General features: G+C 50.6%; 2 protein-coding genes across 2 annotated transcripts; both read right to left on the bottom strand.

The window, feature by feature from the left end:
- Window positions 1-1,306: 1,306 nt before the first annotated feature.
- DPH7 (diphthamide biosynthesis 7) lies at window positions 1,307-9,257 on the bottom strand. The gene is made up of 9 exons (XM_027905106.1): window positions 9,114-9,257; window positions 8,468-8,607; window positions 7,911-7,998; window positions 7,173-7,267; window positions 5,471-5,637; window positions 4,597-4,669; window positions 3,792-3,857; window positions 3,467-3,639; window positions 1,307-2,373 (listed from the first exon to the last, which is right to left on the bottom strand). The coding sequence occupies exons 1-9, from the start codon at window positions 9,249-9,251 to the stop codon at window positions 1,790-1,792; spliced, it is 1,524 nt and encodes a 507-aa protein (XP_027760907.1). The 5' UTR covers window positions 9,252-9,257; the 3' UTR covers window positions 1,307-1,789.
- A 3,267-nt stretch (window positions 9,258-12,524) lies between these two features.
- ZMYND19 (zinc finger MYND-type containing 19) lies at window positions 12,525-22,508 on the bottom strand. The gene is made up of 5 exons (XM_027905108.1): window positions 22,435-22,508; window positions 21,167-21,273; window positions 16,823-16,963; window positions 15,728-15,908; window positions 12,525-14,083 (listed from the first exon to the last, which is right to left on the bottom strand). The coding sequence occupies exons 2-5, from the start codon at window positions 21,265-21,267 to the stop codon at window positions 13,940-13,942; spliced, it is 567 nt and encodes a 188-aa protein (XP_027760909.1). The 5' UTR covers window positions 21,268-21,273; window positions 22,435-22,508; the 3' UTR covers window positions 12,525-13,939.
- Between the last annotated feature and the right edge of the window lie 254 nt (window positions 22,509-22,762).

The following is a 22,762-nucleotide window of genomic DNA, read 5'->3' as shown; positions in this document are numbered from 1 at the left end:
GATCACCCACAGTGGGGGGCGGGAAGGCACAGCTTTCCTAACTCCAATTAAACTCTGCATTTCTCACTTCCTGTGAAGCTCATCAGAGTGAGTTACACACGAGTGGTGGTTTTCTGCCTTCAGCTCTGGGTGCAACACCTCAGCCCTTCCTTTCAGAGACTTTCTTTCCACGTGAAGGCAGATTGTAACTGGAGCCTCCTCATATCTCTGAGCAAAGCAGGGACTGACCTAAAGCCTAAACCAGTCTCAGTCTGGTCCCAGTGACAGCACTCCAGCTTTGCTGCCCTCGGGCTGTTCCCTATCCCTCTCACAGGGCAATAAAAAGCGTTACAAGCTTTAAAACAGAGCTACAAGGACACACCCTCGGTGTTCCCAGGAAACTGGTTTGTCCACTCTGACTCCCAAAGAACATTCACCGAGTGCCCTCGGAGCCTGAGCCAAGTTCCTTTGACGTTTAAACCTCAAAACAACCAAGAAAAATAAAATCACTTATATTGGCTTTATTTTAAGAAACATTCAAAAATAGCATGTTTTGGTTTTCTCTTTTTAATAAGAAAAGCTCTTGTTTGCAGCACTAATATGAATCTTCATGTAACAGTGCTCAGTGTTTTCTAAAATACACACTCCCCCCTGAGCAGGGTCTCAGAGCAGTCAGGTTCCCATCTGTGTGTCATTTGGATGCAGCACTGTTACACAGAGACCTGTTGCTGGTGTTTCTTTCCCCCCAGACAACTCATCCCTTAGGACATTCAGAGACAAACCACCCAAGCTAAGAGTTCCTTACCTCGTTTAAGCTGGTTTTTTGTTTCTAGGGATAGATAAAATGCTCCAGAAAGGATGTTTTGCTGATACTTCACAGTGAGAAAAGCAAGCAGATGGAGCAACCATGAGAAATCCTGCAGCCATTCCTGGAGGTAGTTTGGGCAATGCTGTTCAGGTTTTGGTTTCTGTACGAATTTTGAACTTAAAAAGATGTGAGGAAACGCCACTTAAACTTTGTGGAGGTTTTGATCTTAAAGCTGTTCACCTTTAAAAAACTGAAAGATCTTGGCTTTGGCCCTAAATGTGGAGAGCAGAAAACATGAGCTGGATACAAAAGGCTGTGGGGGGTGGCTGAGTGGCACTAAACGAGAGCAGGTCACTACAGGGTTTATCTAAACCAGGCTGTGCTCACCTGGGAGGGGTGAGGGGAACTGCCATCAGGGCAGGAGTGATGGGAAATGAGGGAGGTGCAGCAGGATCCTCCTGAGAAAGGCCCTGCTCACCACAACACTTCCATCTGCACTTCCTTCTGAACTATGCTGCACTGTGCCTGGCCTGCCTGAGCTCTTCTCAAGGGCCTGGTTTGCACATCAGCCTCTGCTCAGGGGCTTTTACAAGACATTCAGGGAACCTTCTGATCACATGCTGGGTTGCACTCACAGCAGCACAGTCTGGTTTGTGATGGAAGGAGGAGAACAGGCTGAACAGAACAATGTGAAATGCAAACCAGCCTTGAAAGGACCCAAACCTGAGGTTCAAAGCCTGTGAGAGGAGGGCTGTCCCCCTTGGAACCAGGACATTAAGGGGAAAACTAAATAAAGCTGTCTGTGCTTAACCACAGGCCTCTAAGCAAAGGCTTTCCCCTGTGCTGAAAATAAAACACCAGGAATTCCATCAGTGTGGGCCTTGAAGGACTGCCAAGTTCAGCAATAAAACTGGGAAGGCCCAACAGGAGTTAGGCAGGGCGTTAAGTTCAGCTGTCACTCTCAGTTCAGGGGTTTTCCTGCCCCCTCTGCCTTGGGAGTGGTCAATGCAGACTTTCAGCTGTTCTTCTGGATGGAGATCCGGGACTTGGCACATCAGGAGTGGTGCCCAGGCTCATCTCCCACCTCCAGACATGGAGGATGTTGTCGTAGAAGGAACAAGTGGCCACGATGCTCGTCTCTTTGGGGCTGTCTGGGGACCTGGCTGAGCCCCCAGTGCTGTCCAGGCCTGTCCTGTTGGGGCTCCTGGCTCTGGGCTCAGAGCCCCTGGCTGAGCCGGGGTCTGGGCCCCCAGCCAGGTCTAAACTGCCCTTCAAGGCAGAGCCCCTGGCCGGGCCAGGATCCCCAGCCAGCCTGGGAGCCGCCCCCGCTCCAGCAGGGCCCTCGCTCTCCTCATCCAGGATCACATCAAAAGTAGCTGTAGGAGACTCGTAAATTATCTTCAGGTTTTGGACCTGCAAATTCAGCCTCTCGTCTCCTTCCTCTGCTCCCGGGAGCTCCTCCAAAGGCTGGCACTGTGCTGCAGGCAGGGAATCCCTGGGACACAGCCTGGACCAGTCGGCCCCGTAGGCCAGGGAGTTGTGCAGGACGTAGGATGACAGGATGACACACTCCTCCGTGTTCTCCGCTTTAAAAGAGAAAATAAAGCCATGAAATGAGCAGAAATCCAGCTGGGGGTTGGGGCTGCTCAGCAGCCATCCCAGCACTGGCTGTGTCCCACGGGAAGAGTTCTCTGATTGTTGCCTTCTTCACCACGGGGTGAAGCGTTCCAGGAGGAAGGAGGTACTGACCATTTTTCAGCCACCTCTCAAAGGCTTTAATTGTCCCTGGGCCAATAGCAGAAAAGGGGTTAATATGCATGAGCTTTAAGAGCCTCATTATCCAAAATACCCACAAAGGCTCCAGACAGACAGGACTGATCTCCACAGTCTCCACTGAGCGAGCAACACACCTGGGAGATCTCTAGGCCATGGCTTGGTTATTAATTAATTGCAGATGTTCTTCCCATGAGCCTTCAGCATTTAACTGACAGTAACTGGACATCAGGTTCCTGCCTTCCCTATACAGGAGAAATGTTATCCTCATTTCCTAAGCTGCCCAAGGTCTGAAGAAACCCAAGGCGGCTGTAAGACTGCATTGGTAATGTGAATGCAAACAGCCTTTTCATCAGGGAAATACCTCCTGATTCACACAAAGGGCCTATTCACGTTATTCTGGATTAACCAGGCTGCTCAGCACCTCCCCCTGAGGCAATAACCGAGTTCCCCAGCAGGGCAGTGACTCCTGCTGACAGGAAAGCACCAAACTGAAATGGTTGTGTCACCAGGTAATCACAGAACCACGGAATATTCTGAGTTGAAGAGACCCACACGGATCATCAAGTCCAGCTCTGAAGTGAATGGCCCCTACAGGGATCAAACCCTGGTGTTAATGGCACCATGCTCTGACCAGCTGAGCTCATCTCACCAAAACCAACCCGGGAAAAGGAGTTATGAGGGATTGACACATGAACAGTGACGGGACCTTTGCACAAACCAGCAGGCCAACAGCGAGGACAGAGCTGGGAAAGCTGGAAGAGTTACCTCAGACTGGAACAAAAGTCTATGGATATCACCTAGATGCTTCTAGAAAGTCAGAGCTGGAGTTCCCCCATAAACCTGGAGGCAGGACAGGAGAGCAGCAGGGCAGCCCCACAGCGTCTCTGCTCCCTGCACACTCACCCAGGCTCCCACGGCAGTCCAGGATCTTGAATCCACTCTGCATGCAGGCTGCCAGCAGCACGAAATCACGCGTGGGGTGCCACTTCAGCCTCCACACCCCTCCTTCCACGTGGGTGTCAGCCAGGGGCTGCTTCATGTTCCTGCTGTCCCACAGCAGCACGTGCTCGTCGTAGCTGCAGACACCGCGAACAGCAGCACAGAGTTGGGGCAGCAAGCACAGAGGAAAGTTAGGACAGATCCCAGGGAACTTCTGGAGGGGCAGCAGCGGGTTCAAGTAACAGAGCAGGTTGGTCACACCAGGGAGGAGCAGCTGGAAGGGACTTACCTGCCCGTGGCCAGGAGGTTCTCGCGGTGGGGACTGCACTGAATGCTGCACACACCCATGGAATGTCTGCAGGACAGGGACAGACAGCAATGCACAGCTTGAGAAGGGATTCTCCCTGGAGTTTTAAGGATTACTGCATCAAGGTGTCTCAGGAAGGACAGTAAGGTGAACTCAGCTTTCAGTCCAGTGAGCCACCCCAGCAGAGTTCCATCTACACAGTCCAACTGCCTTCCCAGGGCAAAAGTTCCCCTCACAGTCACTCAGCACAAGTATTTTCTAGTAATATTTACACCATAAATTGCTGTTCAGAGCCCCTAAGAATTTCAGCAGAACAACTGCATTCCCAGAAGACTTTATACCCAACATTAACGATTCCATGGCAGCAGTCCCAGGTCAATTTTAAGGTTACATATAGAATTTCACTGGTGAGTTGTGTGTACTGCTTTAGTCATATTTTAAAAGATGGGAAAAGAGAAAGAAAAGGGATCACTTCAAGTAAGTGAACAGTGTAGAACAAAGTATTTTCTAAAAAAAAACCCCATAACAAGATATCCAAATTTAACACAGAAAAAAAAATCCCAAAATAAGAGTAAATCAGGATCCTTCTCTTAGAAAGAAGCTACCATCACCTTCACCTGTGGAAGTCCTTACATTGAAGGACATGGAGAAGTAAATTTCAACCTGAAGTTGTCATGATGGAAAAAAAACTAACAGATGCCTGCATTTCCCACGGCAGGGAGAACCAGGACTCGCTGGCACTGCACATCTCTGGATTTGGCTTGGGAAGGGGCACAGTGGCACTCACCTCCTGCTGGTGAACACTGGAGCCTCTGGACTGCACCTGGTGTCCCAGCCCTTCAGCAGACTGTCATCCCCTCCTGCCAGGGACAAAACACTGTGACCCCCTGCACCAGCCAGTGACAGCACAGAGCACTGAGGCAAAGAATTCAGTCTGCAGCTTCCTCATGAGGGGCAGCTCCAGTCTGTGCTCCCTGGGACAGCCCCCAGGGAAGGGCTGGAGCTGTGTCAGGGCAGGCTCAGGGTGGATCTCAGGGAAAGGTTCTTCCCCCAGAGGGTGGTTGGCACTGAACAGGCTCCCCAGGGCAGTGGGCACAGCCCCAAGGCTGCCAGAGCTCCAGGAGGGTTTGGACAACGCTCTGAGGGACAGGGTGGGATTGTTGGGGTGTCCGTGCAGGGCCAGGGGTTGGACTGGATGGTCCTTGTGTGTCCCTTCCAGCTCAGTGACACAGAGCTGATGCTTTCCAGCCCTGGGGTCTCTGAGAATTTAACAGACACACCAAACATCACACTGAGGTTCACAATACCCATCACCACAGAAAACACTTGCATTAACAATACCCTCACTTTTTAATTAAAAAAAAAAATAGAAGTCAAAAGGACTGGACTGAAAAAGCTCTCTCTTTTGCACACTGCAAAGAATATAATCTCTTTTGCCAAGAGCCACCCTAAGTACAGTTTACAGGGTACAGCTTCTCCTACTTAACAAAAACTACTCCCCACCATCAAGAAGCCTTTTACCCCCAGCAGAGGCTCCACTTTTTCAACAGGTGTGATGAAAGCACACCCAACCCTGGAAGGTAAAATCCCAAGGAACACACATCCCTAAACAAGATGCCCCTGCCCAACACTCCCAAAGAAGATTCCCAGCCCACACAGACCTGAGTACACGATATCGGTGTCCCAGTAATTGAAAGCAGCAATCCAGGCCTCAAATTTGTGAGCTTCCCACTGGCTCAGGACATGCACAGAAGGAGCAGATTCATCTATGGAGAAAAGGTTCAGCTTCCCCTCTGAATCACTGCTGATCACTCTCAAAGGACATCCACTACAGGGGATACAGGGAAAACATCAGGAATTACTGAATCGTGTTTGATTCAGCTGCACACTGACAGGAGCTGGCAGCACAGTGGCAGGAATGACACATACATACCATTCTTTTCAGCTTCAGCCCATCCCACCCTAAAAATCACCTGCCCCAGTGACCACCACTCCCTGATCTCACGGGGAGCCACCACTCACACCCATGGGAGGGAAGGAACCACCCTTGGCTCTGTCCTTCTCTGAGATGCATAACTGGACTTCTCACGTGCTTGACATGACATCAAGAAACAAATTCCACGTGAAGAGTGATTTTTTTTCCCCCTCCAAATCAGACTGGCAAGGACCTTTCAGGGTCTCTCCCCTCTTGTGGAGTACAAAGAAATGTTTTACTCTCCTGCTATCAAAGCACTGGCTGATCCTGACCTTTCCTGCTCTCTTCCTGTGCCACAGTACAGTTGCAGTTTCTGGACACAGTGACCTTGGAGCACTGGCAAAAGTTCTGCAATTCCCAGTGCACAGATTTTCTGACGTTTCCTGACATGAACTAAGTCCCTTTTGTTTGGTTGCCTGCAACTGCAAGTGCTGCCCTGGTGGCTCAGGGCTTCTTTCCAGTTCTACATGGAATGTTAGTTACACACTGAATCTCCCAAATTTCCACTTGAGAGATAAAGGGTCACCCCCTTTCTACAGAGAAATTATTGGTTTCTCGGAGAAGGTATTGGTCTCTCCAGTGACAACAGTGACAGGCTTTAAAGGCACTTGACATCACTGCAATAATCATTTATCAGGAAAGACCGAGACAAAAAGGAATGTTAAGGAAGGACAAAGTCTAGCTGGGAATTCTACTTATTCATTAAACAACATGCACAGAAACAGCTTTAATTAGCAAAACCTACTAAGTATTTACCCTAGAGCATTTAGCAATGACTGCCTGACCCCCTCAGTTTCCAGCCTTGCACCAAAAGCACCACTCCCTGTTTTCACTTACACAACACATTTACCTCCCCTCTTTCAAGGTACAGCTAAGTCAGGGTGTTTCATGCAGTGATGCCATTGCTGAAATCTCATGTGTGAGTGTTTGAGAAGAAGGAGCCACTTCCAAAACAGTTCTCTCCTGTTTCTCACAGATGTTTAAACTTCCTACATGTGCTATTAGTAGCAGTTCTTAAGCAGAACTTCACACTGAAATTTCAGCTGTTCCAAAAGCAGAGTTGAAACCCATGGATCCATCTGCATCCCATTCCAGTCTTTCCTTTTAGCAAAGGCAACACAAGACACGTCCCTGGCTCACCTGCTGCCGTTCCCCAGAGCACAACCTCACATTTGTTGTTGTTTTAGCCTCTGCTCTTGTTACAGTGGCCACAGGACGTGTTTGTGTTCCTTTGTTACCCTTGCTCAGGAAAGAGCAACTTCTAGAGCAGGACCAGGGACACTGGGATGGAGGAAGTCAAACCCACTAAAGGCTCATTCATCCAAGTCCTCAGCTTCTCCTGAAAGTTGTCCCACACACACTGACCCAGCCTCCCCTCCCCTCCTCACCACTGCTCCCGTCCCGTGGACCAGTCCAAGGACAGGGCCAGTCGCTGTGCGCCGAGATCCACCCTGAAGCGTGGCTCCAACATGCAGCTGTTCTTCTACTGGAAACAAAAGGAATGGGTTCAGGCTGGGAAGACAGCAGGTCTGTAACAACGGGTGTACTGCTAATTCCCACTGCTTTCCCACTCTGTTTTCCAGAGACTGGTGAGCATGAGGGTCCCACAGCACCGGACAATCACCCACTACCAGCTGAGGGGCAGAAATGCACACACAGGATCCCACCCTTCTGCTGCCCATCTTCCCCCAAACCACCCCTAAACTCTGCTTCACTCTCAGGGAGTGAAGTGCAGGAAAAATGACAACCTGACTGTAATTCCCTTACAGACTGGCTTCCGCTTTCTATGCTCTGTGGGAATGCTTCTGATCACTCCCTACTCACCACTAAAGAAACCCCACTCCAACATTCCTCCTGGCTTCTAACAGCTTTGCACCTTCTGCTCTTTACCAGTTAATCCATCCTTGTTCTCAAGTGACATTTCCAGGGTTTGCTTCTGCTCCCCTCCTGCCTCTCATCTCCCACTGTGCAGGTGGGTAGAGCCCAGCCCGGCTCCCTGGTGCCACGAGCAAGTTTGTAGAATTTATGACAAACATCAGAAGGCAAAACAAGTGTTTGAAAAGCTAAGAAGGCTGAGAAAGCCATGGAAACCATCCAGCTTTCCTGCAAGCGTTGCAGCCACCCACCTCACTTCCAGTCAGGTGGCAAAACTCCACGGCGCCCGTGGAGTTTGCAATGCCGACCATGGGATGTTCTGCAACAGGAACATGGCACCTAAAAGACCAAATTAAAGCGATGAATGTCCATAGTTCTTGTATTTTAGGAGGAGAGCAGAGTCATAACTTTTATTCCAAGATGCACAAGGAGAAGGTACGTGACCAGAAAGATCTCATGTTAAGAAAATCTAAGTCTCCTCATGTTACCACAAACCTGTGTGGAGGGGATTAGATGTAAGGGAGAGGTACTATATGTCATTATATAAATAAATGAGGTACAAAGTCACTGGCCAGCTGCTCAACAAACGAGCAGAAAGTGCAACACAGAAATGAGCCAGTCTCTGCTCACTGGAACAACTGAGACAGTATTTCCCTCCAGGAAGTCAGGAACCATTTGGGTGCTAAAATATTACTGCTGCTGCCACGCTAAGACCCGAGAGAGATTCCCTTGGAGCCCCTGCTGTGCACCAGCACTGGCTGGGCCAGGATGTCCAGGAAGGCACCAGCCCTGGCCCACCCAGCATTACCATTTGATGTCCAGGACAGCGGCCGTGTCGATGCGCTGGATTTCGGTCAGTGGGATGTAGGGCTGCTCCTCGTTGTAGTGGTACAGGTAGAGACGCCCGGTACGGTCACAGGCCCCATTAGAGCTGCCTCGGGAATCGCTCTATGCCAAACATCGGGAAGAACAGGGCGGGATTAGCCGTTCCTGCCTCCCCACCCGCGAGGAGCGGCGAGCGGGAGCCGGGCTGAGGCTCTCACTTTATCCCTTGAGGGATAAAAGCCACACAGCCCTCTCGGGGCCGGAGGGGCCCGCTCAGCCCCACCTCGAACCAGCCGGACAAGGCACTGAGCGGGCGCGGGGACCGGCAGCACCGGGATCGGGACCAGGGTTAGGGCCAGGCCGGGACCGGGGCCGGTCGGGGACAGGAGCTCACCCCAGAGCAGGGCCGGGCGGGGATGGGGGCTCTCCCCGGAGCAGGGCCGGGCGGGGATGGGGGCTCTCCCCGGAGCAGGGCCGGGCGGGGATGGGGGCTCGCCCCGGAGCAGGGCCGGGCGGGGATGGGGGCTCGCCCCGGAGCAGGGCCGGGCGGGGATGGGGGCTCGCCCCGGGGCGATACTGGGAGGACAGGGCCGGGGATGGGGCTCATCCCGGGGCGGTGCCGGGCTCACCTCTGCGGGCGGGCGCAGGTGGTAGGTGCCGCAGGCCAGGATGCTGTGCCAGCCCTCCACCGGGCACCACTCCACCGCGTCCGCGCTGAACTCCGTGTCCACCACCTGCAGCGTGCGCGTCCGGCACGGCGCGGCCATGGCGGGCCCGGCGGGGGCGGCACCTCCGGGGCGGCACCGCCCGTCTGCTTCCCGGTCAGGGCGGGCCCAGGGCGGGGCTGCCCCTCAGAGCCGCCCCTTCCCCTCAGAGCGCCCCTTCCCCGCGGGGACAGCGCCCAGCCCGGCCGGGTCCGTGGGCACAGCCCGGGATCCCTCCTGGTTTTGTCCCAGCTCCCTCCCCCAAGGAAGGGGATGTGGCTCAAGCCCCCGCCGGTGCGGGGTCGCTGTTCTCAACCCGGCAGCTGCTCACGAGAGAGAACCAGCACCAACCTCGGCATCCTCCCTGCGCATCGCAGAGGCCTTCCCCAGCCCCCTCACAGCTCTTCAGAGCAGATACATCGCTGTGCCCTGGCAGCAGCTGTTCCGGAGCACGGAGGGATCCCACCCCCTGCCCCGAGCCTTTTCCCTTTCTCCTTTCCCCTCAGTCCTCTCCCAGACGGAGGAGAGGTCGGGCTGCAGCGATTCACCGAGCAATTCACACCCCCGAGCTGGGCTCTGCTCCCCCGTCCTGCCCTGGAGCCTGGATTGCTGCTGTTCCCCAGGCAGAAATTCCTGCAGGGCTGTGTTTCACAACCCAGAGCGAAAACAGACAAGGCCTTGCCTTTTGGTGTTTCCCCATAACCAGCACTACATTTATTGGTGCCGAATTTCGTCTGCCGGGTCTGTCTCATAACATCCTTCTGCAATTCTTCACTCAGCCTTTATTATATTATTACACTGAATAGCTTCCTCAGTGGATGTTGTCACCTTCCTCACTCATTACTTTTCCCAATTATTTTTTAATATATTGGGCATCCAACTGTTTACTTCCCTCCACTAAAGAAACCCTTCCTCCGACTACTCCTTCCCCATCTTTTAAACAGTTGTTTGCCCATATGTCATTCCCCCTTTTTCCCTCAAGTGCCTCGAGCAAAACCAGGACTAAGCGCATTTTGGAAGTTCAAGCAGACTGGTAACAACCGAATCCCCTTTCCCCTGCACGTTCACACCCCTGAAACAATTCCGGCGGAGTTTTGAAGCACGACCTCCCTGCACAAAACCCACCCCAATATTTAGCCATTGGTGCTGCTGATTCACCCCAAGTTGCCAGGACCAGCCGGTGCCACCTACGGCTCCTCCGGAGCCGTAGGTGGCACCGGCTGGTCCTGGCAACTTGTTCACTGCTCATTTCAGCTGAACTTTAATCTCTCCCCAAAGCACTTCTGTTCTGAACAGATTCTCCGTGCAGTTTTCCATATGGAAGCATTGCTGTGTGAACTTCCCCCCAGCTCTCTCACAGGGGGGACACATATACAAACGATTCACTGGATTTCCTTCCCCCTGACACTTTTAATCCCCAGGTCAGCCCCGGCCTTTACTGTGCCCCTGATGTTTGCAAAACTATACATGCAAGTTTTATGACTTGAATGCCCTCTGTATTCCATTTTTCTTTGCATTATTTTATTGGATTTTTTTATCTTTTTCCACATTTTACCTGCCAAGTCTTATTTCCATCTTTTTCATTTGAACACGTGCTCAATTTATAAAGGATTTCTTATTACTCTGAGTAAGAAGTTGCTGTTTAATCACACCGACCTCTTTTTGTCCCCTCAGTGCTGTTTTGCAGGGTGGTAGTTTTGCTCCTGGCCCCTCTGTGCCCATCTCCATGCCCCCCATAAGTATTTAAATCTCTCAGCTGTTCCTTTTAACTTCACCAATTTCACTTAAATTAAATCACAGAGGAAAACCCGAGAGGATAACCCCATGGGTGTATTTGAGGTTCAAATACAAAAGGCAAACATTGAGCCCTGCAATACATTATATTTCACATTTTGTGTCCCTTAATTTTCCATTGTGACATTTGAATGTTTGGGATTGGCAATACCACCCTATTTGGAGAGGAAGGAGCCCCTGGGGGTACCTGCACCGACATTTCATGGTGTGTATACCAGGGGTGTGCACCCTTCTGTCACAGAACCAGGAATGCTGCACCCTCCCAACCTGAGCTGGATTTACCAGATTTCCCTGCAGGAAACATCTTGGATGAAGAATCTCCCTCATAGGCAAGTCCAGGGAAAGTCATCTCTTGTATCAGCAGTGCCCAGGCCTCCTCCCAGATAAACAACCACTTACTCCAACCTGGGCTTTTTAAATACAGCAACAGCCTGGATTCTCTGAGGAAAAGGTTCTTGAAAAAGCCTCCATCCTCTGAAAAAAGTTAGTTCCTAACTTTTTTAGAGTTAGGAAGTGGAGCTGGTACCCTGAAGTCCCTTTCTGAGCCTCCTTACAGAAAGGGAATGTCTCTGCCACAATCACTGGTCACACACCTTCCCACTCCCATCAGGGACCTGCTGTCCTTATTGCAGTCCCCAGGTCCTTTCCAAGAGTCAAAATCCCTGTGGCCACTTCCCTGCTCTGGCACAAGGACAGTGTGGAGTCAAACATCACTGACTGAGGTCAGAACTTGCATTATTTCACTTTGCACCGTGTTTGGGCCATTTGTTTCTTTCCTTTGGGTTGTTCACAGCCCTCTAACCCCCCAGGGCCATCTTCCCTCCCCATCTGCCTCACCCCACCCTCCCAACCCCTTTCCTCCCACATTTCTGGGATCAGGATTCCCCAAGGCCCACCATCCTGAAGATTCTTGGAGTCCAACTCTTTGAGTCCAGTCCCATCCCTTCCTTCATTCCCTCCTTTCCCCACTGCCCATCAAGCCTAGCTCTGTCCCCTGTCCCTGTCCTCACTGCAGCAACATTACAAACATCAGCACTAACTTACTTTTCCCTGCTCAGTGTCTGAAGACTGCACTTCATTTTGCTGAACGTGCTGCCTGGTAATAAAATGGAAAATTGGCAGGACATATAGCAGCCTTTTAAACAGGGAAGGAAAAAAAAAAAGGCAATACTTCTGCCCTTTTCAATGGAATGCCTCATATAAAAAAAATTCCTTGTGTCCCATTGTATATTCATCAAAACAGTTCATTTAAAGCAAATAATTGAATGCTTCCTTAAAAAAAAACTAAAAAAAAAAAAAATCACCTATTACAGGAAAATTTTAGTAGGTCCTGCTTGACTTCTTCATACTGAAGGGCATTTTAGGCTTCCTGAGCAGAAAAATTACAGTACAAGCATGATTTAAGAGTGGCAACTTGACCAAGTGCCTGAAAGTGAACTTCCAGCAGGAAGTGTCAGAAGTTCTTTGTTATTTCCTAAGAAGCTTAAAGCCAAAGGATGAAAACCCACCCAAATGTTAATAATTCAGAACTTCCTGTGCAGATATTAGAAACAGAATGTAATATTGGAAGTCCACAGCAGTTCAATTTTCTAACAAACTGAATACAAGCAAGACCAACACCGCAACATGAAGTGGCAAAGTGAATCCTGGCTGAAAAATGGAAATTCTAAACAGTTTTTACAAAAAAACTTTCACCAAGCACTCCAAGAAAGGCTCTGCATTAAGCACTCAGCAACTCACATTCTTCTACTGTGAAGCAAGACTAACAGCTGGCTCTAAATTACCCATTTAGTTCTTCAGAAAATTCAGTTGATGGTCCTTATATTTCTAAGGCAAAAATTAAAAAGAAAAAACTTTCAGGTAAGTCATGAAAAGAAAAAGGGGCATGTGCTCTGCAAGGGAAATCCTCCTCCCAGACTGTTTGTACTCATTAACACATGAAAAACAAAAAAAAAAAATTCAAAAAGTGATTCTTGGATTGATGACAACTCTTAAAAAAAATAATAACTAACTCAGATCATTAAATTGTAGTTCATTGAAACATCTCTGCACATGACTGGAGTATTTGCTGTGCTGCCAGGGAAGCCACGAGGGCACCACATCCACACACAGCTGCTGCCTGAGCTTCCCCACAGCTCCTCCATGTGCAAGGGTTTTGGGACAGAAAGCTGGTGCAGCTTTCCAAATCCTGGCTGCTCCAAGGCTCATCTCCAGCAGCCCCTCGGAGACTGCAGCTGCCTGAACACACATCCCACCTGGTCCCTACACCCCACGCCAGCTCCTGGGGCACCGCTTCCCACCCAGCAGGGAACTCCAGTGGCCAGGGGTGCCTGTGCTCTGCAAGCAGCTGGAAGGGAACGGGAGAAAGCCAGAGAGCAGACAAGGATTCATTCCAACCTTTACTTTGCTCTTTTTTTGTTTGTTTGTTTGTTTTTTTCCAATAGAACTTCCATGCAGAGTTCTCCAGAGTAAGTCCTGATGCCGGGTCTGCCCGCCGGCCTTGGCACTGCCACAGACACTTCTGCCACATGGGAGGAAAAAGCTTTTGCTACATGACTTTTTTGCCTTTTTTTTTTTTTTTTTTCTTTTTTTAAACTTTTAGGCCAACAACATGTTCTCCTCCGAACATTACAGTTAATGAGTGCTATCAAGAATTCCTAACAAAAAACTGTACATGAGTTTACAAACGTATTAACATATAAATAACGAGAAGCTTCCTGCCTGGAGCCTCCACAGTAGTCTTTTTGCTTGAGAATATAATACTGGAAGGGCAGAGCCAATCCCTTTCCACAGCACCAGTCAGAGCTGGCTTAGTCCAGTCAGCCATTCTGCTCAAGCATCACAGGGTTTGTCTTCAGTGCCTCTGGCTTGGATAAGCAGTCTGTCACACTGTGCAAAAGCAAGAGCCCGATGCCTCTGGGGAGGAATCCTGCTGCTGAGAGGCCTCTGCCACCCGGTCACCGCTCCGGGCCGAGCTCCTGCTGGAAGGTCCTTTTCTTCTCCCGACAGTGTTTCTTGTGGGCAGGCCAGTCCTTCTGCTGGCACTGCGAGCCGCAGTACCGCGCAACCTGGCAGCGCCCGCAGATGTTGAACTCCCGCAGCTGCAGGAGCACAGGACACGGTTAGAGAGGCTGCTCAGGGCCAGGGGAAACCCCAAAGCATTCCCAAGGAGAATCCCCACAGCATTCCCAAGGAGAATCCCCACAGCATTCCCAAGGAGAATCCCCACAGCAATCCCAAGGAGGTTCACAACCAGGTTTTTTTCACGCTGGTCACAAACAGGTGACAGGACAAGGGGCTTTAAGCTGAAGGAGGGCAGGGTTAGGTGGGATATTGGGAAGAAATCCTTTCCTTTGAGGGTGGGCAGGCCCTGGCACAGGTTGCCCAGAGAAGCTGTGGCTGCCCCTGGATCCCTGGAAGTGTCCAAGGCCAGGTTGGATGGGGCTTGGAGCAAGCTGGGATAGGGAAGGTGTCCCTGCCCATGGCAGGGGGTGGAATGAGATGATCTTTAAGGTCCCTTCCAAACCAAACCAGCCTGGGATTCTAATTAAGAAATTCACCCACTGAAATCAGTACTTAAAACAACCTTCCCAGAACTTGGGCTAACCAGGAATTAGTTATGCACTCAGGCTTATGTTGGTGACTGGCTTGGGAGCTGGAAAGGAATCTTTGGATCCACTGCTGCTCTCAGCCAGCTCAGCCCCTTGCCATTCCAAACTGAGGGCTGGCTTTTGGAACTCCCTTTCATGTGCCCTTCAGCTGGGGGGGGAGGAGATGATCTTTAAGCTCCCTTCCCACCCAAAGCAGTGGATGATTCCATGAAACACAAATATCCCCCATGACTGCCACAGAGTCAGGAGGTTTTGATGCGATTGCTCTTGGCTGGTTTTGCAGCTGCTCTTGTAGAATGGGCTTAGCAGACAAAATACTGGAGCACTTCACTCTTGTTCTCACAACGCTGTTGTTCTGTCAGCCTGAGTTTCCAACTACAAACACCTTCAATTCAGAAATCATTAGGAGTGCTGCACCAGCTCAGCCACTGCCAGAGTTACCCAGGGAGCTTCTGTACTCACACCCAAATAAAAGGCAGAGCTCTCACTTTTTCTAACACAGGGAATTTAAGATGGTTTTTGCTAACAGTCCCTTCCCCAAAGCAGAAAGTGGAACACAGTGATTGGAGCCCACTCAGCATTTGCTACCACAAGAAAGGCCCTTGTTTATGGATAAGGACATCCTTGCGACAGAGGCTCAGCCCCTGGACAGCTCATTCTCTGACTGTATTTTGCTTTATCTACCTACAGCAAAGCACCAGAACTTGCTTTCCTCCCTGTTCTCCCCTGAGTAAAGGCCACCCAAATCCCCCCTCTGCTCAGGAAAGGTTAACCAGGTTATTTTTTGATTCCACTGTTGCCCAAAACCTCTTACAATGCTTCCTGCTGTCTCACACAGCTGCTCACTCGTTCCAGCTCTGCTCCCCAGGGCAAAGCTTCCACCTGGCTTTTTGTCCACTCTGCAGAAGCCCCATTCCTCCCAACAACACTCACTGCTCCAGTTCACACCTCCATTCTCTCCAAGTGAAAACTATCCCGGGGGAGGCTGAAGGTTCAGGCCAAAGAAAACCTGAGTTCAATACAATTACTGCCTTCAGCAACCGACTGGCACAAGCCAACCCTTGCATTTTAAGGAACAAATAAATCCCTGGACACAAAGGCTTCGCTTGCTCCCTCCCAGCTCTCTGGACACACCTGTTTTTCAATCATTGTGCATGGGGGGTAGTGACATTCATAGTAAGTGCAGGAGTTCTCCTCCTCCTCCACGACATCCCCGTTAGCGTTGTAGTATCTGGTTACATTCAGGACAGGAAACTGCTCCTCTATAGGGTCTGTTGGGAGCTGTTGGATTGCCAGCCAATACAGGCTTTGTTCCCTGGAAAAAAAACGAGCACCAATTTGGTACCTGAATTCATAATAAGCACACAGGGAAACGGATTTCAAATTGATTAATGAAGGAAGTAGAGTTAACATTGTATTTAGCCTCAGATTACACCTACTGCTCATATATTGGGGGGTTTTAGGGGTATTTTAGTCTAAGTGTAAAATCCAGGAGTTTAAAATTATCAACCAAGAAACATCTGCATCAAGCAAAATAATTTCTGTGTAAAATTATTTACATCAAGTCAGAATCATTTCTGCCTCGAAGTCTGTGTCTGGTACTCCCAGAATCATTCAGAGCATTTGTAATTCACTACATCTTCTCAAAAGCAGTTTAATAAGCTCTGAACATCCTGATCTTTTGGGTGCTGCAAGTGTTTCAGGAGAAGAGGGTGGTGTGGAGCCTGTGGGTCTCCCACTGTGTCACACCATTGATTAACGTCTGATGTGCTGAGTAACCTCAGGGAAACAGGGGATGTAGGAAGCTCCCACAACCTGCTGGTGAAAGGTGATGGGAGCTGAGCCCAGGAACTCACTTTGACTCAGCTCAACCCCAATTCACAATTCCAAGCAGAAGCATTTTGCAGTTCCTGGCTTGCTACAGGTTGTGCTGGAATTCCAGTGCCTGAGCACGAGAGGCACAGGGCACAGGGTGGGAGGGAACCCAGGCCTCCTGTTCGCTGCTCTGACAGATCCTGGCACTGCAGGACCTTGGGATAACTCCACGGGGTGGGATGGTCCTGCACAGCAGGAACAGCGAGCACAGACACACCAAACACAGAGGGATCTGCGAGGACTCAAAGGTCAAATCAAAAAGGCTCTGCCAAGACCAAAACCACTAAAGGAAGGAGACAATTTAAGATATTGTCATCTTTTATGATGGCAACCCCCTGGCAGACTTTGACCCACCTTTGTTTGCTAGAGATTTCTTCAGCTTTGGGCTTCCACCCCCAGGGCACGAGGCGCAGATTGTCCAGGCGGTTGTCCACGGTCACCGAGTTCAGATGCACCACCTGAAATCCAGGAGCAATCCCTCCCCGGTGCCTCTCCCTGCAGGACACAAAACCAGCTGGAAGGTCAGCAGTGAACAAGGCTCCACAGCCAGAAAGTAAAGGATCACACCCATTCCAAGGCAACGCCTCATTTTGACCCACTGACACCAACACAGGACACCTTGGGCTGCCCACAGGCTCTCCAGGGGCTACTTCAGAGCACCTCCCAGGAGAAAAGGGCTTGTTCCAGCAGGTTATTTCCATTATAAACAAGCTGGGTAAGAGCCATTCATGGTATAATGTAATTGGAAAGATATTGCTCAGTTCCAGACACTCCAACTTGCAAGAGATCCATGGGATTACCAAGTTCCACAGAGCGGACTTGAGAGGTGCCAATATTGGTGTATTGTTTTAACAGGAAACTCTATCAGACACATTTGTGCAAGCCTGGCACTGGTGTGGAGTCAGAGAGCTCATTATTTATGAAGAAATGTCATTAACAAGCAACAGGACAGAGGTTTCACTGCGTATGCAAATGCTCTGCAGACTCCAATTGTGTGTAACACGTTGAAGGTCTGAGATGACTCCAGAACTGACCAAGAGACACTGAAACTTGCCCAAAACCCACGGCTGGACTATTAGCCAGGAGATGGCTGCATGCTGAGTCCTCCCTACTGCCTTCTAAGAGTTTCCATTTCCCATTCCACCTTCTCCACTCCTTTCTGTGTTTCATCTTGTTCACTCTCAAACTAGTTGTGCCTGGACAAGTTTCCTCAAGTGGAATCCCCATCCCACCTGAAAGGTAAGGCCTGGACGGAAGCTGAGTCTCCATATGTTTGCTGTGCCATGAGGAATTTCCCAGCCCAGGGAGAACAAGGACAAAGGGTTATCCAGCTCCTTCTCCCAGGACACCCCTCCAGCAGCTTCTCCCAGCTGCACCCAAGCCCAGCCTGGGCACTGAGTCCTGCTCAGCCATTCCTGAACATTTCAGTTAAAAAAGTTCATTCAATTTTAAAAGCAAACAAACTATGGAAAAGAGTCTGCTAAAATGCCCTGGAGGAGGAATCCCAATCACAGCCTGGTTTGGGTTGGAAGGCATCTTAAAATTTACCTAACTCCACTCTCCTGCCATGGGCAGGGACACCTTCCACTAGCCCAGGCTACTCCAAGCCCTGTCCAACCTGGCCTTGGACACTTCCAGGGACGGGGAATCCTCTGGGAAATCCATTCCAGGGCCTCACCCCCTCACAGGGAGGAATTTCCTCCCAATATCCCACCTAACCCTGCCCTCCGGCAGTGGGAAGCCATGGCAGGAAGAGCTCCTTTTGAGTTGCTGAAGGCCAGTGAAGGGTCTGGTAAAGGGAATCAGGAATCCTGAGGGCCACAGGTGGCAGGAAATGAAGTGAGGGTGAGAACCAGCCACAGATGGACACAGGGAAGGAGTTCAGGTGCTCAGACTGAGCCTGGGACAAAGTGCCAACTGGAGGGATGGGATAAATATGAACAAGGAATCCCAAACGAGAGAGAAGAGCAACAGCAAACTGTGCAGGGGAAAATGGGAGTCCAAGACCAAGTTAAGAAATCATTTTTAAATGTATTACATAATGAGAGTTTAGAAATGTTGGGGGAAAAGAGAGGATCAGATTGTCCCCGACACCGGGAATTCACAGCAGAGTGGCACAGACTACCACTGCTCCTACACAGCCCAGCCCTCACCCACAACCCCCCAGGAGCAAATCCTGACCAAATTCCCTCCCACAGTGAGCCCCTCTTCCCCTCCTGGTCTGACACCACACTCAGCTCCATCACTGTCAGCTCTTCCATCCCCCCACGTGACAAAGGTCAATGGGAACGTGGAGGTTGGGCCTTGCTGGTGAGCGGTGAGAGTGTCAACACATCCCTGGACTGAGGTACCAGAACCAGTAGTGCCAACTCCAGGATGCTCCCTGAGCTCCTACAAGATGCCAGGGAAAACACTTCCACCAGGACTTGCCAGGGGATTAAGTGGACACTGTTGTTTTGGCACTGCAGCAGCTCAGAACAGACACAGCCATTCCAGTCACCAGGAACCAGAACAGAGCAGGATTCAGGCAGCAGGATGGTAAGTGCTCTAAAAAAAAAAACAAAAAAACACAAACCCAAAAAAACCCCAGAAATCAGGTCTGAGATGTCTTTTCGAACATGCAGTTGGTGATACACTCATGACTAATCTCCTGATGCTGCTGTTCCCCAGGGAACATCCCTGCACCCAGCAGAGCACAGCGGGCTGGGGGAGCTGCCCAGGGAACAAAGGATGGCAGATTCCTGCAGCTCCCCAGCCAGGGACACCTGGCCAAAAAGTCCCTGTGGAAAACACAGCAAAGCACCAGAGAGGCCAAAGAACTCTCAGGAAGTTCTTCCTGTAAGAATGACTGAAGCACACGGGGGGGATTTCTCAGCTCTTGGTTCCCATTTGGTCCCTCTGCAAAGGGCAGGAGGGCTCAGGGAAAATGTCCCTGTCACAGCTGCGCTCCAGTTTTCTGTCCCAAGGGCCCCATGACATGAACAAAGACATTTGCTTCATAAATTGTTTTAAAATTAATTAAAAAATTCAAAATTCTGCTTTATTTGCATCTAACGCTGCTCACTGATCTGAAACCACAGGCACACAGGTGGGTTGGTTTTTTGGATTTTTTGGGGGGTCCATGTGCAGAGAACAATTAAATCACACACCTCTATGTAGTAATTCATGTTCTTTGCTTTCCAGTTACCCCAGGATAAAGGCTGACACTGGGAAGTGCAGTGCCTGGAAATGCCCAGCTCTCCTGCCCTCCACAGGCTCCAAACCCTCCAGAATTGCTCCTCCTCCCCAAAGAAGGACCTGCCACCCCTGCCCAGCTCAGGTCTGTGCTCAGAGCATGTGGGTAACACTGATCCATCCAGGAGGGGCAGGAATTACACACAAAAATCACTGCCCTGCAGGATATTGGGCTGTGATTAAAGATCTGAGGGACCAAACTGAACCTACAGAAACAGCTGGAATATTTCGTATTTTCCAGCAGAATTTGGCTTTGCAGCTTCAGAAGTGCAGCTGCACTTGTCTGGCAGCTGAGCCCCCACCTGTGTGAGCCTCCAAAATCCCCATCACACACAACCCCTGGGTTTTTAAGCCCAGCACACGCTCGAGTGACACAATTTGAATTTCCTAACTGAAGACATCTGAATTATTTCCCAATTCGAGCAAAACAAAGCAGGAGAGGCAATGACTGGGCTGTGCCACGAGCAAACAGCTGGGCTGTCACCACCTGCACAGCCTTCAACCATCAGCCTGAAGAATTTTAAGGTGCTGGTTAGAGCTTCTCACCATTATTAGCGTGTGAGGTTCACAGCAGTGGCTGTCAGTGATTTACTCCACATGCTGCAGCCAACTCCATCACCTCACCCAACAAGGTTAAACATTAACAGATGCAGGTTAAAATCCATATTTAATGAGCAGATTTGTAAATAATAATAATAGCCTGATATCCTTCCTGTCTCCCTCCAAGCCTGGTTTGGGGGATAAAAAGGTAACCTGGAGTGATAAAGAAAGCGCAGGCACATTCTGAGCACTGTGACTGCTAAGATGGTTTGTGGAAGTGACCAGAAAACATTCTTAATTTATCAAAAAATAAAAAGGGTTTTAAAAGAAGTAACAGTTCTCTTTAGCAGAGAGAATCTGCCAAACTCCTATCTAGAAAGAGCAAAATGTCAGCTCTGAGGAAGTTGGCCCCTGAAATTCATGTACAGCCACGAGGGATTCCAAGCAATGGATTGTAGAATATGGAAAATAGGATAAGAGCCAGCAGCAGCAGCATCACTTCAGGCAGCTTTGCAGAAAGCCACACCAAACAACTTAAAGTTTTCCCTTATCAGAAGGTCCCTCTCTCCAGGGCTCTGCCAGTTCTCACTGGGCAAAAAAAAATAAAAAACACACAACAAACCCTAAGTGTGTTTGTGTTCACCTGTCAGGAGGAGCCATCCCCTGCTCCCCCTCAGAGCTGCAGTTTGAGCAGCATTTCTCAGATTTAATCAGTTCTACAGGACCCACACTCACCTCTCACTGCTCTCCCTGCCTGTGATGCTTCACAGGCTGTGCTGGGGGAAGGCTCAGTGCAAACCAAATCCTAACAGCTCTGCGGGTTTCCAACCTGCTGAGAGGACCTAAAGCACCACAGGCAGAGGAATAACCCCCCACAGGTTGGGGACAGGGACCCCTGGCAGTTTTCCTCTCCCCAGTACCCACCAGAGCAGCTCGTGCAGGAGGCGCCCAGAGCCCCTTCCACGGTTCTTGTCGAAAGCATAAGCGAATATTTTAGCACCATTTCCATCAGCATCCACCTCCATGCGAGCCTGGGGAGGAGGGAGAGCCCGTGAGATCATCATCCAGCACCAGAGCAGAGCACAGGGGATGGGGGAAGGACCCAACGCTCAACGCTTGTGTCCCACAGGTCACTCGGCCGGGGTGGAATCCCGGCTGGAATTGTGGGTGATGGAGCTGGGAGGGGGCAGGGAGGGGCTGAGCACGGCAGGATCTGGATCTTTGCTGGACAAAGAACAGCAGCAATCCAGTTCTGAGCCTGTGGGATCCACATGGGGATCCACACTGGAATCTTTGATGGCATCCAGGCTCTACCTGGGTCCCTGCAGAGCCACCAGGGCTTTGTTTCCAGCGTGGCCCTACACCCACCTCCTCGTGGGAGGCGGAGAAATGGGGTCCTGTCCTTCTTTTCTCCCTCCCACAACATGGTGTTGGGCCAATGCTCATGAACTGCAGCAAGGACTTCACCAATGTTGGACACCCCCGGTGTGTCACCACTATCAGTGACACAGTGGCCACCAGAGAGGAGGAAGGGGCAAACGGGGTGGTCACAGCTCCTACAGCTCCTCAGAGCAGCCCCAAAGCACTCCCTGCACTGAGGAACTCAGTAAAGGATGGTCCCTCCTCCAAAAACACGCCAGTGAGAGAAGATTTTTTAATCATTCCCTTTCTCTTTGAAAGCCTTGGTAGAACCCACTCACCCTTTCCCAGTGGATGTAAAGAGAAAACGCTGTTTTCTGGTCCCATAACCAGTTACAATTAAAGTTTCCCACACCCAAAATGCTCAGAGTGAACAATCTCAAAGTTTGCCAAACCAAGTAAGGGCGGGCAAATGATCAGATGTCCCAAAGCACACAAATAGTACGTTGAAAACAAACAAAACAAAATTATAACAAATAAACGAAGAAATAGATGTTTTAAACCAATACTCAGAAAAAAAACCGCCAAACCCCAGAACTTTTCCTGCTTGAAAATCTCCACGTTGGTACTTCAGTTATTTAAAATGGGTGGTTTTTTCCCCTAAATCAGGGGGGTCGCAGGCACGGAAATTCCAGGGGCAGCTGGATTCAAACAGGGAAGGAAAACCCCAAACCCACAGCCCGGGAGGTTCGGAGGGGTCCGGGGCTGCCCCGGGCAGGGGGTAGGTTGGGTTGTAAAATCCGGGGAATCCCGGGGCGGGGCCGCTCGCTCACCTCGAAGGAGTAGCTCTCCACCAGCGGGATGTCCTGCTCGTCGATCAGCGTGTACTTGGTCTGAAACACACCCGGAGCGCACTTGGTCTGAAACACACCTGGAGATGGGTCCAGTACAGCCCCGGTACAGCCCGAGATGGCCCCGGTACGGCCCGAGATGGCCCCGGTACGGCCCGAGATGGCCCCGGTACGGCCCGAGATGGCCCCGGTACGGCCCGATACGGCCCCGGTACCGCCCGATACGGCCCCGGTACCGCCCGATACGGCCCCGGTACCGCCCGATACGGCCCCGGTACCGCCCGATACGGCCCCGGTACCGCCCGATACG

This window comes from Empidonax traillii, unplaced genomic scaffold (assembly GCF_003031625.1).
Source record: "Empidonax traillii isolate 1590-97213 ecotype Southwest subspecies unplaced genomic scaffold, ASM303162v1 scaffold1123:size177737, whole genome shotgun sequence".
NCBI classification, from domain to species: Eukaryota; Metazoa; Chordata; class Aves; order Passeriformes; family Tyrannidae; genus Empidonax; species Empidonax traillii.
This window is presented reverse-complemented; position numbering and strand designations above follow the sequence as displayed.